The sequence below is a fragment of the Elephantulus edwardii genome, unplaced genomic scaffold, assembly GCF_000299155.1.
Source record: "Elephantulus edwardii isolate Elephantulus edwardi_28Jun2011 unplaced genomic scaffold, EleEdw1.0 scaffold00080, whole genome shotgun sequence".
NCBI lineage: Eukaryota > Metazoa > Chordata > Mammalia > Macroscelidea > Macroscelididae > Elephantulus > Elephantulus edwardii.
Genome location: NW_006399830.1, coordinates 13,891,471 through 13,909,975, shown reverse-complemented (window position 1 = coordinate 13,909,975; position 18,505 = coordinate 13,891,471). Strand labels below are relative to the sequence as shown.

At 49.2% G+C, this 18,505-nt stretch overlaps 1 protein-coding gene across 1 annotated transcript; it reads left to right on the top strand.

Moving 5' to 3' along the window:
• Positions 1–12,928: 12,928 nt before the first annotated feature.
• SERPINE1 (serpin peptidase inhibitor, clade E (nexin, plasminogen activator inhibitor type 1), member 1) lies at positions 12,929–18,184 on the top strand. Its single transcript, XM_006889714.1, has 8 exons — positions 12,929–13,187; positions 13,950–14,183; positions 14,955–15,149; positions 15,736–15,934; positions 17,078–17,178; positions 17,284–17,370; positions 17,783–17,866; positions 18,147–18,184. Exons 1-8 carry the CDS (start codon positions 12,929–12,931, stop codon positions 18,182–18,184), a joined length of 1,197 nt encoding a protein of 398 aa, XP_006889776.1.
• Positions 18,185–18,505: the final 321 nt, after the last annotated feature.

Below are 18,505 nucleotides of genomic sequence, written 5' to 3'. Positions count from 1 at the left end.
CACCAGAAGAACTAGGTGGTGCCTAGCCACCACTGCTGACCTCTCAAAAAGGAATCACAACATAAGGTCCCAGGTGGAGTGGGCAAAAAAAAAAAATATATGGAACAAAACTCAAAAAACATAAAAATGACCAGACTTAACTTATCTGATGGAGGCTGGTGGAACTCCCAAGACTAGTCATGCTTAGTCACCATTCCAGCCTGGAACAAAACACACCTCAGTGGCTCCCCTTTCAGACAAACAGTAGACAGCCCTGTGAGGAAAACAACAACAGCAGGGAGGCACTCACGTCTGAACTCAGTTCTTAAAATAATCAAGCACGTAAGATCCAAAGGGCAACATTTGCCCAGGGATGAGATTGGCAAACCCAAAACTGCCTAGCCAGACTGGCAGGGCATGTACACACACGGCCGTGGCTAAAGGTTCTGGACAATCGATATCAAGCTCTCCTCCCCTTGTGCTAGTCTGGGGCAGGGATCCCCGCCTGCAGGTTTCTCTCCACCGTCAGGCTCTTTGGAGTTTGCTTCATTCCCACTCTTCTGTCACCCTGCTTCCTGGCCTGTGACCCTGAAAGAGACTCTTGGATGATGGCCCTGAACTGGCTTCTGTCCATCTGGCCAGGTCGCCTCACCTCTATCACAGACCTCAACAGGGTCTGTCTAGCCCTGGAGAATTCAGCCTAGAATTTTAGAATCTTTGCTGTTGTTGTTGTTTTTTTTTTCTTTTCTGCCACCAACTGGGCCATTTGGGGGCTGCAGCTTCCTGAGCCTTAACTACAGCAGGGCTCTTAAAAGTCTTGTAGCTCTGCCCTGGCCTCCCTGTGGTTCTCACAACTTTGACAATGAACCCTGTGTTTCACTGTAGAAGCCTGTTGTCTATACAGTCAGTTCAGAACTGACCCATAGTTAAATCTCGAGTGGGTTTTCAGAGGCAGTAAATCACATGGAAGGAGATTGCTCATCTTTCTCTCACTGAGCAGCTGGTGGATTCGAACCGTATACCTTTGCATTGGCAATGCATTTCCTTACCAGTAAGTTATTAGAGCTTTCCAGCCAGTCCCAACTCAAGACACATAGGACAGAAACTCCAGTTTTTTAAATGTCTGTTTTCCAGACCTCTCTCCTGAGAGGCCTCTGGATGAACTTGAACCTCCAATTTTTTAAATAGCAGCATGATTTGAACCACCCAGGGACTCCATCCTACTACTGTGGAGTCGATTCCGATTTGTGGTGACTCTCAGGAGGTTTCCAAGGCTGTAAATCTTTATGGAAGGAGACTGCCTCTCTTTCTTGATCTAGTATAATGGCACCTGGTGGATTTGAACCACTGACATTTTGGTTAGCAACTCAACTCATAAAGCATTATTCCACCAGGGCTCCTTAGGGATCATCTTAGAAGCCAGGAAACAGTGCATCTCCTGTCATTGTTCCAAAGTGGGACCCCAGTTGAGGCCTCCAACTTTTGGCTCCAGCATCTATATCTGGAGAACTAGTCACAGTGGGGGTTCCCCAAGTCTGGTATTGTTCAAGTCTGATATTGAAAGGCCCTGTCCCTTTCCTTGCCGCCCCCCCCCCCAGCTCCCTGGAGGGTGACTCCAGCCCCTACGCATTGTCTTCTTTCCTGTGGAATTTCTGCTCTTGAGGACTCAGTGTTCTGGATTGCTCCTGTGATCACCGTCACTCCTTGTGCACTGGTTTCCTCCTGTCCAGACAGTGCTGGCCACCCGCCAGGACCTCTGACCTTTTCTAGAAAAGTCTAAGGCTGAAGAAAGAAAGCAAAGGCCTCAAAGACGAATTGGGAAGGGGAAGTTCCACCTGGATAAGGTTTTGGAGCTTCTATGGGGCCCTGTGGTATGTCCATTCATAGGTAGTGAGGCTGCAGAGGCTGGGAAATGGGCCTGTAGTGGACAGTCAGAGGCAACTGCATGGATGTGCCACTCCCTTTACCCTGGAATTTCAACCTAGATCCCAAGCCCCGATGCCATCCCTTTCTGGTTCATTAAACACACACCAGGTCAACCTCCCCTTCACAGAAGGGCCCTGGAGCCCTTTGTTCAGTCTGGGCTGCCTCATACCTGCCACCTCAGCTCCTCACCCCAGCAGCCCCTTCCCTTGGGCCCCCAGGAAGACCGGCTTCCCTGTGAATAACAGTTACTCATCATCCCTGCATCAGTCCTTACTCACACTCCTGTCACATCTTGACACAAGGTGGGTGGGGGGCATCATAGAGATACAGCAAGGCCCCCCAGGAAGGAGGCACCACAGCAGGCAGAAATGTTCTCATTCTCAGATGGGCTTTGGGATCAGGAGGGAGTGGAGATCACCAGTCCCGAGTGTCTGCTTTAGATCCAAGTTCTTGACAAGGTAATGATGCCCTCTCTTGCATCCAGCTGTACAGGAAGGAAGTCCTGGCCTCTTGGGCACCAGACACAGATCAGAGCCCTTGGCTCTGCTTCTCAGACCATCTTACTCCATCAGGGGTCTTGCTAATTCCACTGCCTGAATCTTTGGGGCTTCTTTGCCAAGGACCTAATTAGCCATTCCCTTCTCCCCTCTGGCCACATGTTCTTTGCTCTGAAGAAACCACAAGGTTCAGAGAACTAGAATATGACAGTTATGGTGCATGCTTTGGGTGTCCCTTGAGATGAGGCATGACTGAGTGGTTTTCATTCACCTTCACAGTTTCCATCAACAGCTGAGAGAAGACATGCCGCATTTTACAATTGCCATTGGTACTATTTTCCATAAATATACCTCTTGGAGGAAAGATCCATTCATTTTTAAAAAAAAAATACCATTTTTAAAGTCAACTGAAACCTCCTAGTTACTTTCTGAGTATCTGGTGCCACTGGATATTCCTTTCACATCTTTTTTTGAAATTTCAACAACACTGTTAGGGAAGTGATATCAGGACCTCCATTGTGCAAAAGAGAATATTGAGGTTCAGGGAAGTCAAAGAAGTTGCTTGAAAATTTCCTGCTGGTTCTCAGGCCACATCTGGGTCTTTCTACAATTAGCACCTTGCCAAGAGCCTCTATCTCTATGTGAGGAGATCGAGGCTGCGGGAAGACGGAAAGGTTGGCTCATAGGCCCCAGAGCATGGAGCCAGAATGTCCTTTAGAGCCTGCATCCAGCACACACACACGTGGCTTGGTGAAGAAGTCCGACTATATTCTTAGGAAGAGTAGCTAGGTCTCTGGGCTGCCTTTCGTGATGAGGGTGGTGAGTTTCCAGGGCAGAAAAAGGAGACAACACTGATGATATTGAGTGTATGCACAGGTAGAGAACGGGGCTGTGGAAAGGAGGATCAGAGTGTGTTGGAGAAGGGATGTAGGCAAGTGTATAGGCGAGGAGGGCGATGAGAAAGCCAAGAGAGGGTAGACAGGAAACACTCCACATGGCCTCCAGCCTGCATTGCTGCTCAGGGCAGTGACTACAGTGTATAGTCATTAAAGCAAGGACAACATTCATCTTCTAGTACTCCATAAACCTATCAGAGAAAAGACTCAGAGAAGCTGCTCCAAAACTACAGAGGGAAATAAAAACGTCTCTCTTATTTTATTCATTTATTGTTGCACATTTTATTTCCTCCCCCTCCCTACCTCCCTGGAATAACTACTTTGTCAGCTTCTTAATCATAACCAAGCACCCTCAGGGACTGAAGTTCCTGGTTCCTGGAACCTAGGGGCCACAGTCTTGGTGAACATCAAGGTCAATGGGTATAACAGTCCACAAAAGACAAAGTTCTACATTCTACTCTGGTGAATAGAGAATGAATGGGGTCTCACAAGCTTGTGGGCAGCCATCAAAGGTACAGCTATTGACCTCTTCCTGCCCAGAAAAAAGAAGAGAGAAGAGCAGCAACAAAGATGTATTGAAACAATTAGTCCAAAGGACCAAGGGAGCATGGGAACTTCAACTTTCATGACCTGGAGACCAGAAAATCCAGAGGGTGACCACCTTCTCTCCAAGAGGTCACAGTAGAAGATCCTAGATAAAGTGGGGAGGGGAAAATGTGAAACAAAACTTAAAATCATCCAAAAGGTCAGGCTTTACTGGTCTGATAGAGATCGGTGGAACCCCTGATACTACAGCCCTTAATTATCCTTTGAATCTGGAACAAAACTTACCCTTAGTGGTTCAACTTTCAGCTAAAGATCAGATTAGTGGACATGATGACCAATAACACCACAGCAGGGAGGCACATAGGCAGTGGGCTCACCAACCATATAAGGGCAAAGAGCAGCACTATTCCAAAGAGAAAACCCTGCAGGCAGAAAAAGTCAGGGTAGAAGGATTAATGGAAATGAGAATTACAAGGAGGGGGTGGGGAAAGTACAGCTGCATGATGGGTATTATAGTTAATATTTTAAAAGAAAATGTTTGTGAATGGTTGGTTGAATGGAAATCCAATTTGCTTTGCAAACTTTCACTCAAATCATAAGAGCGGGCGGGGGAGGGGGGGTAAAGAAGGGGCTCCTGAGCACCAGCTGATTGCAGACCAGGAGAGAGGGGACATGCCTTGGCTCCGAGGGGAAAACAGCTCGTTCCCATAACCCCCTGACCTAGGTAAGGGTCTCTTCTCCCTTCTTCATGCCACACCGACCCTCCCCACCCTTTACAACTGCAAAGCTATCAAGGGGTCTGAGAAGTCCCTGGGCCTGAGTCCAACCAAGCAAACCAACCACTGTCCTGCTCCTCGAGCCAGCAAAGTGACCCAGGTGACTCAGCCAAAGAGCTATGCAGAGAGGCCTAAATGGGGGGAAAGTAAGGGAGAAAGAATGGATCAGTGACTTAGAGCATCCCAGGCTCTACAGAGGCAAATTCCATTTGTGTTACATCAGCCAGACTTCTCGGTCCTGGGATATCTGCCACCACAAAGTCCCCCAGTGACCTGGGGTCACCATCTCTGGACATCTGCCCATCTTAGTAGGAACTCAATGAAATAGTCTTGTTCAGAGCCAGACTCTAGATGAGGGGAAAGAATCTATTTCAAGGAGGTGAGCGGAGGATCCAGAAATAATGGAGACCCATGAAGAGAGAGTGAGAGTGAGGTGTCTTAGCCAGAAAGGGGTAAGGCAGTGAGAGGAGATTTTCCTCCCTTTTCTTACAAAGTCTGTGCTTCCCTCGCCCACCCATACATATTGCTCTCCCTGCTGCTAGCTGAGGTCATCCTGCTCCTCCCTGGCCACCCACCATTGATGGCTCCTTGAACTTGCACTTAACCCCATAGTCTCTGCTCATTGTCTTAGTCTTATCATTTAACCCAGAGTATTTCCCTCTTTTTTTTTTATTATTTTCCTCTTTTTATCTAATTATTTTAAACAAGTTACTCTTGCGTTCCTAATGAATGTGCCGGTGACATCAGGGCAAGGAATCATATACTTTCTTCACATTATACTTAGAGTTCAGATTGTTAAAAGAAAAGAAAAAAAGAAATGGCTTCTTTTGGGGAAGCCAAGAGTCACACAGCAAGGCAAGATTCGGGAAGAAAAGACAAAGAAATCCCAACACACACAGAGGATGTATTCAAAGCAAGACATGAAGGACAATTCGGGACACTCCAAGATGAGGAACAAGTTCTGGCAAAGACAGAAGAAAATGAATCAGTCAGAATCGAACATTCCAGTGTGTAGATAAGAAGAGAGGAAAAGTGAGATGGAATCTGAGTGTGGTGGCCAGAGATGCCCCAGACTGTGTTTCCAGAACTAATTTTTTTCTGGAACTATGAGATCTGCATTCCATCTGCCTTAGAAACCGGAACCCCACTGCTCCCTACACTTCAAACTCAGTACTCCTTGACCATATTGGGCCCATCAAACTCAACACCCACTTAACCATGTTAAGAGCATCAAACTCATTACCCACTGACCTCTGAGAGCACAGCAGCCCTATTTGTTCCCTCTGTGATTTCCCCCAAGACAGGAGGCACATTCTGCTGGGATATTAAGAGTCATATGCTCATTAAAATACCTACACATTATATGAATAATTATATAAAATGCAATGTACATGAATGAAACACAAGGCATAGGAATTGTATGTAGACAATAAAAAGTAAAAGAAGAGAAAAGAAAAACAACTACACATGATTGATATATCTGAGTTACCTTGAAAACAGTTGGTGGTCATGGTGTTTAAGAACAGAAATGACTGGAACAAACAAACGTGCAATGCATTGAAGTGGTCAGCGTGCGACAGGCCTAGGCCTAGAGAACCAACAAGAGATGGATGATGTGGTTTGGAGGCGATAGGTGGCAAAGGCCTGCCTTCAGTTGGGTTGTTTGTTTGTTTATCTGTCAGGGAAAATAAGTCCTCATCCCTTCTGGTACGACTAAGGAGCCAGTCCATATGTCTACAAGTCATGGAATCCATCTATGATTATGATCACAGAGGCCAGCCCAGAGACAAATATCGTCCTGGTGCTGAAAACTGGCCAAGTCAACCTGTGGGAGAGTGTGAGGATGGGATGGGAACAGGATCCAACCCACATTGTAAGTATCTGACTGTAGAGGAAGTAAAGGAGAACCCCTAAGACTCCCCGCTCCCTCACAGGCTTGCATCCTATCAATGCAGGACAGCTCAAATTGTCTGGCTCCTTAACAACCTGGCACATGGCGGGTATTTTACAGACAGGATAACAGAAGAAGAACTGATGCCTTTGAACAGAGCTGTTGGAGAAGACTATTCCATGGACTACCAAGAGAACAACAGATATGTCAGAGTGCAGCCAGAGTTCACCTTAGAGGCAAGGATGACAACACTTCATCTCAAATACTTCGAGCAAATTGTTAGGAAGAGCTAGTCCTTGGAAACAGACATGTTTGGAAAGGTAAAGGGTCAAGGAAAGAGAGGAAGACCTGCAACCAGATGGATCGAGACAGTGACTGTAGTCATGGACTTGAGTGTCCCAGTGGTGATGCGGATGGCCCAGGGCAGGGTTCAGACCCGTTGTTCGTACAGGACGCTGTGAGTCATAGTCAACTAGGTGGTATCTGAAAGACAACATCAGCAACAGTGTCTCATGTCATGCTCCTGACAGCCCAGGGAGCTGGAGATCATGGTCTGTCTTTTACAAATATGAAAACTGAAGTTCAGAAGGGTTAAGCTCTGGTTGAAAAACACAATTGCTGAGTGGTAGGCCTCCTCCTGCTTGAAGACAGGTCTCTCTGTGCTAATGACCACAGTTTCTCCATTTACGATCACTGAGGGACCTTTATAATAGCTTCACCTCTGCAGACTGCTCTGTGGGAGAAATATGGGCAAATTCCTTCCATGCAGTTTGTAGCCTCTGAAACATGCTAGAAATTTAGCTCTGAGTTGGTTACGACTTGATGATGAGTTGATTTTGGAAGGAAAAAAAATGTTTCTTAAAGTCCCTCCCAGGTTTGAAATTCTAGGACATTGTGAGAGGACAGAGGGCAGTCAGGGGCAAGTAAGGACTACCTCGAGGCATTGTGGGAGCTTCAGGGGAGATGGCAGGCCATGTCCTGAGAAGGTAGAAAGCAAAGAAAGGCAGCGAGCCAGTGAGAGGAGGGGAATCTGGGATGAAGAGGCTTCCCTGCCCTGGGCTGTCCTAGGGTCGAGGATTGAGATGGGAATAGGCTGAACACTCCCCGCACCCCCACCCCCGGATGATCTCACTCCTACAAGATGAAGAGTCAGACCCAAACACAAGCTATTTTTGGTGCTGTGTTGTTTGGAGAGCAACCAGGCCAGAAATAGTGGTCTGAGTTAGTAAGACCCTCCTGTCCCACCCCCAGCTCTCCCAGTGAAATCACCAGAAACTGGAACCTTTTCTAACATTCCAGGGAGTCTGTGTAACTGCTCCCAGGCAACGCTCTGCCCCACAGGAAGGCTTGGAGCCGAACATTTGACTGTAAAAGGGATTCTGGAAGATGAGAGAGAGGGATTGAGTCAGCACAAGAAAGGCGGGAAGATCTCCTAGGCAGCAGAGAGGAAAAAGGAGGAAAGAACAGGAAATAAATGAAGCATCCAAGGTGATTCCCAGGAATGGGGATCTCAGAAAGAAAAGAGAAAGTGAACAGAGGATGGGCTCGGGTGTTGGGAAAGGCAGAAGAGAAAGAGGAAGAGCAGAGGGCAGGAGGGAGGACAACCCCAGGATGAGACGGACGTGATGGGTGGAGGGGAGATTGACGTCCTCCAGCCAAAAGCCCAGATTGAACCCAGGGCCTGGAGAGGTCAAAGGGCAGGAGCGGGGGCCGCCATGGAAAGAATGAGTCTGGTCGCATCACCAAACACCTGCTCCTGGACAGCCTTCCCAGCTGTCTGGAAATGGAACTTCCCCAGAAACCCACAGCCCTCTCACTCACCCCTTATCTCGGACACCCCGGCTATCTCTGGAGTAGTGAGCCAGATATTTCAACAGCAGGGACTTTTCCCTTTCTGCCCCTTTGATCCTTTACAAAATAGCTGAAGCTTTGAATGAGATGGTTGACCAAGGCACTCATTTGGGATTCTGGGAGAGTGATGACCCTTTGAGTTAGGCCAGCTTCTGAGAAGGGCCTGTGGGGGAAGCACCCTCTTGTCACCCCTAGTGTGTAAAGGGTCTTGTCTGCAGCAGGAAAACATGGAGGGGCCACGGCTGTCCCCTGTGGAGAGAAAGAGACCCCTGTCAAGTCTGATTCTGGATTAGTAGGTGGCCCAGGGTGACCAAGCCAAAGGAAAGAGAAGCACTTCCGTCAGGTGGTCACACGAGGCTTCTAGCACACACACGCCATTTTTCCACAGGCCAGGCAATGACCCCTTAGTAAGCCAGCTCTTTGTTTCACTGTTGGAATTGAAAGATCTCTCTCACCTGAACCCGAAGGACGCAGGGATCTACACCCAGGCTCTCCCTGCCCCCAACAGTTGAGTGTTTTTATTAGGACAGCTGTAAGCCCACCACTAGTCCTGTGAGCAAGATGAAATTGTTACCTCCTGGTAGGGCCCAGGCCACTCACAGAAAACAAGTGGTCTTTTATACCTGAAGCCTGGTAAGCTGCGGACACCAGGCTCCTGGAATAACAGACCAAGGAAGAAAGCAGGACTCAAGAATTGAGTGGGGTGACCAGGAGTTGGGGCACCTCCCAGAAGCTGTGTCTAGAGACATTGCCACCTCCAGCCCAGACTTCCAGGTCCCCTGTCTCCCGCAGAGTCCTGAGGATGGAGAGTCCTGGGGGCATTTCTGGAGGCAGGAGCTGGAGCTCTGGCTTCATCCCAGAGGCTGGGGAACAAGCGTCCACCTCCTAGTTAACCACTCTCTCAGGAAAACCAGACCACAGCTAAGAAAAGGCAAGAGACATAAACAAGCTGCCATTTCACAGGAACAGCTTTGTAACATGTGTGCAATCCAGACTTTCCAAAAGAGGTTTCCCCTTCCCTCTGGCACCCCCCGCCCACCTCTCTCCCAGGGGCAACAGGGGAAAACAGAGGCTGAGGCACAGGGAAACCGGGAAAGCTGCTCAGCTGTGGTTGTGTTTGATAACTGTTTACCAAAAAAAAAAAAAAGAAAAAATCCAAAACAAATACCCCGATGCTACTTCCACCCACTTGTACTTCCTGTGACTCTGCTGTTGTCAGATGTTTCTATGGATACCTCTGTTTGAACTCCACAATGTAGCAAAACACGACTGAATGTGGACCCTATGGCCATGTGTGCCATTTCCCCCCCCCAAACACCCTCTGGCACCCCAAGCCACCCTTCTCTACATAAACCATGGGTGCCACACAGTGAAGGGGACCTGACCTAGCCAAACCTCTAAATATTCACACCACTGGTCCATTTCCACCGTCTACAGAAGACGCTGTCTGCTCTGCACCCTGAAACCCCTCCAAGCATACCACAAACCCGCCACTCACTGGCCCTTCCCTTCCTTCCCTGCTCCCAGCCTCCCAGTGTCAGTAGCTGCAGGAAAAGGATAACACGGCCTCTACCCAGCCAGGGAAGGCAGTCCAAGAAACAAAGCCTTCACGCTGGCTTTCCAATTCCTTGCCAAGGTTTTCTAGCCTGATAACACCTGGTCTCTGGCAGCTTCCACCACCCCACCCAGTGCACCCAGACAGGGCTGTTGCCGCAAACAAGAGCTGTCAGGTACCACAGGAGTCTGGACACGTGCGGGAGTCAGCCCTGGATCATCGAGGCTGCACCAGGCAGACCGGCAGGCGAGGGGAGACAGGGAGTCCTCACAATGCAGACTGGCATCATCCAGACATTCCCAGGGCCTTCTGGCCACAGGGATGAGCCCAGAAGAGGGAGAGCCACTCTCTCCCAGAGGCTAGCTCGGACAGGAGAGGAAGGTTGCTGTTGGGGGCTGCGGAGTGGATTTCAGTACAACATGTGGAAACCTTGCCAGATGATTCACTGTCCTCACAAGGCAGGAGAGGAAAAGTCTACAGAAACAGCTTTTCTGACAACTCAATGTTCCCTACTTCTCCGAGAGAGAAAAAGAGGACAAACCGAAGTGCTTTTTTGTCCGAGCTGAGCACTGGGCAAGATAACCCAAATACTGGCTTTTTCTTGTCACTTGGCACTGCTAGGGTCAAGTTGGCAAAATGTCAGAAAAGAGAGGAACAAAAAAAGTAGAAGGCAGCAAGCCCAAGGGAAGCCCTTTGACCAGGACAATCAGGGTTTGCTCAATTTCCCCAAGCCTTCTCACACACGTACACACACACACACACACACACACACACACACACACACACACGTGTCTCAGCAAGTCCTAGAGAGGGCGTGGGGCGTGGGGCGTGGGGGGGGGCAGCCAGCTGTGCAGACAGACTTTCGGAGCCAGAAAGGGGTGTGGCCGAGATGTGAGTTAGTCCACTTCCTGCCTCCATCTGGTATAAAGGGAGGCAGGGTCTGAACAGCAGCTGTGTCTGGCTCGGCCACCAGAGGCTGCCCAAGGAGACACGCTCACGCCAGTAGCCACATCCCCAGCAGGAGCAGCTCAGGACAACGGCAGCTGGACAAACCGACAGTCACAGGCGCTTCAGGTAAGAGAAGAGCGAACTGCTTCCATCTCCCATCTCGGACTTACGCAGAGCGCTTCTCTCTCTAGGGTCTTTGCTCCTTTTTATCTGAGGGTCCCCAAAGATGTGTGGTCTTGAGTTGACCTTCCTTGGCAGTGAGTTTAGGGGAGTGGGGACGGTGATTTGGGCTCACCAACAACTCTGTCCTCCAGAATCAATAACCTCAACTCTGTGTCTCATGACACTCTCCTTTCCCACCTTAAAACAGGGGTTTCATACCTTCCAGCTTGAAAGAAGGAGGAGTGCTGGTGGCCTAGTGGGTAAGAAGTTGCACTGACAACCTGAAGGCAGATGGTTCGAATCTCCCAGCTGCTCCTTGGGAGAAGGAAGGGCAATCTCTTCCTGTGCAATTTACAGCCTCTGAAAACCTGCTGGAGGGTCAGCTGTAAATCAGTTTGATTTGACAGCATGTTAGAGTCAAGCTACCTCTCTAGTAGTTCGAACCCACTAGTTGGGAGGAAGATGGACAAATTTGTGTGATTTTACAGCCTTGGAAATCCAGTGGAGGGTCAGCTAGGGATAAGTTCTGACTTGACAGCAGTAAACTTGGAGAACATTAGAATTCTCACCTTCCAGTGGGAGGCCTGGGCTGGACTCTCAGCCAAAGCCCTTGCAGTCACTACCCCTCTCAATGGAGGTTTATATGTTGCTATGACACCACGATTGAACTCAGCAGCAGCCAGCAAGAACAACTTGTTCTCATTTTAAAAGCATTTTACAGGAATAGTTATAAACGTATTATAAGAACTGAAAAGCATCATGCAAATTAAGGTGTTTTTATAATTTATCCTTTGAGGCCTGAAAGGAAAAGGAGATATACTGGGAATGGGAGGGAGGGGGAGCGGCTGAGTCCTGAGAATCTCACAGGCGAAGAATTAAGAACACTTAAGGATGAGTGTAAAGCTCCCGAGGCCTAACCAGTGATAAAAATCAGCCTGAGACAGAGTGGACAGGCCTAGAATATCCGTCCTCGAGGGTTTTCATCTTGCTGTGATTTGAGTGAAAACGCCACTGGTTCCTCATTCAACAATCTGTACACATGTTTAGATGTGACATTAATTACAGTTCCTACTATGTCACATCACTCTTCCCACTTCCTCCCTGTTTCCTGTTTCCTTTCGTCCTTCTCTCCTACCCTTTCTTGATGATTGAGCTCCAGCATAAGAAAATGCCGCCCTTTTGTTCTTGTATGACTGATGGGTCTAAGGGGCACATCTTCCCCTGATGTTCTGACTACCCTATCGGCCCGCCTATATTGTTTGACTGAGAGTCATGGAGTGATTCAGTCCCAGGTGGAAAGGGTAACTAAGGACTCCACCAGTTTCTATCAGGCCTGTAAACTTGGTACTTTTTAATAATTTTGACTGTTGCTCCTCATTTTTTTCTTCCACTCTCTCAGTCCGATCCTTTCGGCGCTGTCAGCAGAGCTGGGTACCATCTAGTTCTTCTGGTTTCAGGGTTGTGAAGACTGATGCAATCACGTGGTCCTTGGGACTAGCAGCCTTTGACTTGCTTCACCCTTATCTGCTCCTGATGGGGACAGATCAATAGTTGCACTTTTGATGGCCAATCACAAGCCCTGATAGCCAATCACCAGTTGCTACTCACTAAAGTGTGATGTAGAATATTGTTCTGTTATGCCTGCTGACCTTGAGGTTCCCCATGACTGTGGTCCTCAGTTCCCCAATGCATTGATTCAGCCTCTCAAGGTGTTGAGTTATAGCTAAGCCATTATCATAACTATATTCTTAGCGTGCTTTCTTAAGAACTTTTGCTCTCAAATTCATCAGCAAGCAAAATGAGCCCAGGTGTATGGCTGGGGTGCCATCTCCCTTCCCCAGTCTCCTGTCTTCCAGAATTATTCACTCATCAGATCTTTTCCCACTTGTTCTAGGACGAAGATGTCTCCAGTCATCGTCTGCCTCGCCCTGGGCCTGACCCTCATCTTCGGCGAAGGATCTGCCTTATCTGAGTCCCAGGCAGGCCACCTGGCCACAGAGTTTGGTGTGAAGGTGTTTCAGCAGGTGGTCCAGGCCTCTAAGGACCGCAATGTGGTTTTCTCACCCTATGGGGTGGCCTCCGTCCTGGCCATGCTGCAGCTGACCACAGGAGGGGACACGCGGCAGCAGCTCCAGGCAGCGATGAAATTCAAAACTGACGGTGAGAGACGTGTGCTGTGGGCACCAAGAGGAGGGCAGGGGTCCAGCAAGTCGGGGGCCATAGGCTTTCACCCACCTGAGACAAGGCTGTCTTCAGCTTGGCCAAGCTAATTTACACACCACTCTGATACAGTGGGAACTCTGGTCACCTAGTGGTAAGAATCTGTTTTGCAATCCTGAAGGCATGTAGTTTGAATATTCTGTGGGAGAAGGATGGGCAATCTCCTCCCATGCAATTTAAGCCTCGGAAAACCCCCTGGAGGGTCAGCTATGGGTCAGTTCTGACTGATGGTACACAACAACAACAATGAAACAGTAACCTCTAGCTCTTCCTCTGACCACACCTGGCACCACTTAGCCTTTGACCTTTCCTGTCAGTGGAATCAATATAAAAATAGCCTTGCCCCACCACTCATTAATCATGTGATCTTTGACAAGATACGGAAGCACTCTATACCTGTGTTTACTTACCCATAAAATAAGGCTTTATAAGAAGTAAACAGAATGATGTCTATAAAAGACTTAGCATAACTGTTATTCTTAAAAGAAGAAAATTGGGGGTTCATAAGAAGAGATAAAAAATTTCTAATGCAAAGGAAAGACTAGAACCCAATATTTTTGAGGAAAGGAGAAAGATGCAGAAGAGAGAAAGGTCTGGAAAGAAGGAGAGTCCCCAGTCCTGGATCGAGCTGGGACCTCTCCTGGGAAAGCCAGCTCTCCTCAGCTCCCCAGGAAGCTAACGTGCCCTTTCCCCTCTGCACAGACAAGGACGTCGCCTCCACCCTCCGCCACGTGCACAAGGAACTCATGGCGCCTTGGAACAAGGACATGGTCAAAACGGTCGATGCCATCTTCGTCCAGCGGGACCTGGAGCTGGTTCAGGGCTTCATGCCTCGCTTCTTCAGGCTGTTCCATAGCACAGTCAAGCAAGTGAACTTTACTGAAGCAGAGAGAGCGAGATTCATCATCAACGACTACGTGAAGAGACACACGAGAGGTGAGTCAAGAGGCTGCAGAGAAGAGGGGGTTTGGAAACAAATCCAAGAGGCCTCCCTTTTCCCTGTCAGCACTCTCTCCCCTGTGGACTGACCATCAAATAGTTCAAGAATGGAAACATACTAGCTGATATCAACTAGGTGTTCCTGTGAGCCAACCCCCAGGACCTCTCTAAACAGTGTTGTGGGATTTTATAAGAACAGCCCCAATAAACAAGGTTGCAGCTGAAAGGGCAAACTGAGGGGTGAAATAAAAGAAGATTTACATTTCAGAACCTGGCCCAGGGTAGGTCCCCAGAGCCAAGAATGTGGGGAGACTTTCTGAGACTCAGGATGGGGGGAGATGAGGCAGCTGGGTTGATATCTTTAAATTCCCTGTCAGCCCCTCTTCCTGGACTGCCCTCCAGCATGATCCATTTGAGTATGGGAGTTGAAGGGAACCACGGTGTCAGATTTGATGAGGATGGCACAGGATAGGACAGGATTCAGATTTGTTGTTCATAGGGTTGCTATGAGTCATGCTCGAAGGCACCTAACAACAACATCTAAGGATGAAAAGTATTAAGGCTCCTTATCAAGGAGCCCTGGTAGCACAATGGTTAAGCATTCAGCCCCTAACCCAAAGGTCAGTGGTTTGAATCTACCTACTGGATCTGTAGGGGCAAGGACAGGGCAACCTGTTCCCCTGAAGGTTCCAGCCCAGGAAAGTCTATATGAAAGTTCTTCTCTGTCAACACCACCAACAAGCCATTGATCGCCCGGCTTTCCCACAGGTATGATCAGTGACTTACTTAGCAAGGGGATGGTGGACGAGCAGACACGCCTGGTGCTGGTGAATGCCCTCTACTTTCACGGCCAGTGGCAGATGCCCTTCCCAACCTCGGCCACCCACCGCCGCCTCTTCCACAAGTCTGATGGCAGCACTGTCTCTGTGTCCATGATGGCTCAGACCAACAAGTTCAACTACAGTGAGTACAAGACCCTCCCTTCATGCCCCAGTCCCGCATCTCATGCACAAAGTCTCCTGGCGGGTATCCCAAATGTTGCCCCCTGAGGGAGGAAAATTTCTTGGAATGTTCCCCCCCTCTAGAATCCACCTCAGCTCTGACAATGATGTCCCAAGTGGGAGACACAGGGATAGTCAGAGCTTTATCTTATGGAAGCTGAAGGTGAAATCTAGACATTTCCTCAGGCCCTCACTGAACCACTTGACCTCATGCATCATCCTAATACGATCCTAGTGTGATAACCTGAGACCAAGAAATCCTGCTGAGGGGAGAGGTTATGAGGAAGCTGAGGTTAAAAGCATCCGAATTGAAAGATATTCCTGTCTGGTGTGGGGGAGGAGAATGCTGGTTTTAAAAAGACCAAAAGGAGACGCAGAAAAACCACTGGAAGCCCCTGAGAATTGGCAAAAGAGAGAAGGGAAATGGAAAGAAACAGACTGAGAGGAGAGGAGTGGACGTAGCCCCCCCTGCCCCCGGAAGCTGGGGTGGAGAAGCTTTGCTTCTAGAAAAAGGAGAGAGGACAGGAGAACTGTCTTTGTCTTCACAGCTGAGTTTTTGACCCCTGACGGCCATTACTATGACATCCTGGAACTGCCCTACCACGGACACACTGTCAGCATGTTCATCGCCGCTCCATATGAAAAAGAGGTGCCTCTCTCGGCCCTCACCAGTAGCCTGGATGCCCAGCTCATCAGCCAGTGGAAAGGAAATATGACCCGAGTACCCCGCCTCCTAGTTCTGCCCAAGTAAGCCAGCACCTGCTTCCACCACGCGTCCAGGCCTTAAATCTCTTCTTACTTCCTCCCTCTCCTCTCTCCTGGCTCCTGAAAGCACTACCCCATGTGAGAATCCCCAGATCCCTGGCGTCCGCCCGCAGGATAGGGATATGTGTGGGAGGATGATGGGAAATTGTCTAGCCTGGCTTTGATTAAGATGCCTCTCAAGGGCCCTTCCCTCTGCTTCCCTAACGGGCAGGGGGCTCTTTCCTCGGCGGTTCCCCCACTTGTACCACCCAGGAAAGGCCAGTCTAAAGAGGAACCAGCAAAAGGGGGAAGGTGGAGGAGATCAATCCATCTAAGCTGTTTTTAGATGTGCCTCACTCCCTCACTCCCTGCTCCTCTAACCTCTTACCCCACCCTGGCTTCTCAAGTCAACACCCAGTGCCTGAAAACTAAAGAAATCACGTCTGCAGATATATGACTCGTGCTGTAGCTTTTAGTTGGCATTTCAATAACCACAAAACAGACTTAAATCTTCCTGCAGGAGCAAAAGTGTGGGAAAGGCTGAAGCTGGGAAATCTCTCACTCTGCCTCCCCTGGGTTTCTAGATGCTTGTAATGCCAAGCTTCGAGCAAGAAGGATGTTTAGTTGGTTAGGTCTATCCCCCCACCCCTCAACCTCTCTCTAATAAAAATAGAGGCAATTAGTCATCGCCTGGTGGGAAGTGAGAGTGCCCCCGAACATCGCTGCTTGAGTCCTCTTCAGGGTTGGCTTTCAGCAGCAAAAATCTACAGACCACAGTCTTGTTTAAATATCTCTCCAGAACTGCCTTTGGCCCCCCTGCCAGAATGAATAGAAATGATGCTGAAACTACTGCTTTATTTGAGGAAAGTAATTAGTCATCGATTTGAGGGCATGGAGGATATAGCAAGGGCATGCTCATTAAGATGAAAAGCCTCCAGTGGCAGGAGATATGGCAATGGATTCATAAGAAGTCTCCTTCTTCTTCCTCACCATACCCTCCTCTTCCTCCTGCTTCTTCTCCTTCTACACCATGTCTGTCTGCCAGTGGGAGGGCTGGTCGGGGCTCGGGCAGCTCTGCCTGGGAGGGCCGGGCACCTCCAGCCAGAAGTGACTGAGCTTGAACTGCTTCCTGCTCCTGCCCTGCAGATTCTCCCTGGAGAGTGAAGTTGACCTCAGGAAGCCCTTGGAGAACTTGGGGATGACCGACATGTTCAGGTCAGACCGGGCCGACTTCACTGGTCTTTCAGGTAAGAGGTTTTTCCTTTTACTTTATCCACCTCTCAGAGGACTGTGGCAGGGCCACCAAGAGGACAAAGGAGCTGTGCTCTGAGCACTGTGCCCCTCTGTTTCAGATCAAGAGCAGCTCTGCGTATCACAGGCCCTGCAGAAGGCGAAGATCGAGGTGCATGAGAGCGGCACAGTGGCGTCCTCATCCACAGGTGGGTCTGGCCTCAGTGAGGTCCCAGCTTTCAGGATGACCAGTCCCTGAACCCAAGTGGAGGCAGACCGCAGCCCTCTTCCACCAGGGCCATTTTTTCTTCGCTCACTAGAGGTTCTTGGCCTACGAAAAGGTCCCCCGGGGGACTCTGTTCTTTCCTCTGGTGGCTTTCCCAGGTCCCCTGAATGTCAAAGGCCTGATTTGTTTCTACAATAGGCAGTGAACTTAAGGAATCTGCTTATCAAGAAACCTCAGAGAGGTTTATAGAAATAATGTCTGTGGTTGGATACCTGCTAGAAGTCTCAACTGAAGGAAACAGCTTCCATCTGATTTCCTGACACTTGCTCACCAATCCTCCCCAGAGGCACCCGGGCCAACGGCATTCTGTTCTGACATCCTGTCCTCTCTTCCAGCCTTTGTGGTCTCAGCCAGAATGGCCCCTGAAGAAATCATCATGGACAGGCCCTTCCTCTTTGTGCTGTATCACAACCCCACAGGTGAGCCCACACACCCCAAGTCTTCCTCCCCTCCTCCTCATCTTGGGCACCAACCCAGACAGACGTAGACACCCGCTGTGGTCCCTGGAGGACTGTCGGCCAAGGATGCCCAACATCCCTCAGTTATCCGTTCTTGTAGCCGATGCTGGGAAGTGAGGGAGGAGCCGGTCTGATCTTAGTAAAGCAGCTGTGACATCAGCTCCCTTGTCCTCCTGGGGTCTCGGTGGGAGATGCACAGCTTCTTCCCATCTAAACCCCACGACTGCTTTTCCCTCCACAGGAGTAATCCTATTCATAGGGCAGGTGATGGAACCCTGACCATGAAGAAGCCTTTATCTGGGACAGAACTGGAGACATACCAGAAAAGAAGAAACTCTGAAGGGAAAAAAAAAAGAAAAGAAAAACAATTTTTGTTTTACTTACTCTTTCTGGTGAAAGAAAAGACATTTTTCTTTAAAGAACTCTTTTTTTTTTAAGTCGAATCTGCCTCCCTGACCTGAGCCTCTCCCAGCAGAGGCCCCTTCCCTAAGTGTGGGATGAGGGATAGAGGGCAGAACTCCCCTGTGGAGACCTGGAGGAGTACTTGGAAGCACAGCTCCTTGGAGGGCCCCCCCAAATGGCCTCCAGCACTCACAGGAT

Coding starts and splice junctions, on each gene's coding strand:
- SERPINE1 (XM_006889714.1), top strand. CDS start 12,929: ATGTCTCCAGTCATCGTCTGCCTCGCCCTGGGCCTGACCCTCATCTTC. Junction 17,371..17,782: donor AGTGGCGTCCTCATCCACAG/GTGGGTCTGGCC, acceptor CCTCTCTTCCAG/CCTTTGTGGTCTCAGCCAGA. Junction 17,867..18,146: donor GCTGTATCACAACCCCACAG/GTGAGCCCACAC, acceptor TTCCCTCCACAG/GAGTAATCCTATTCATAGGG.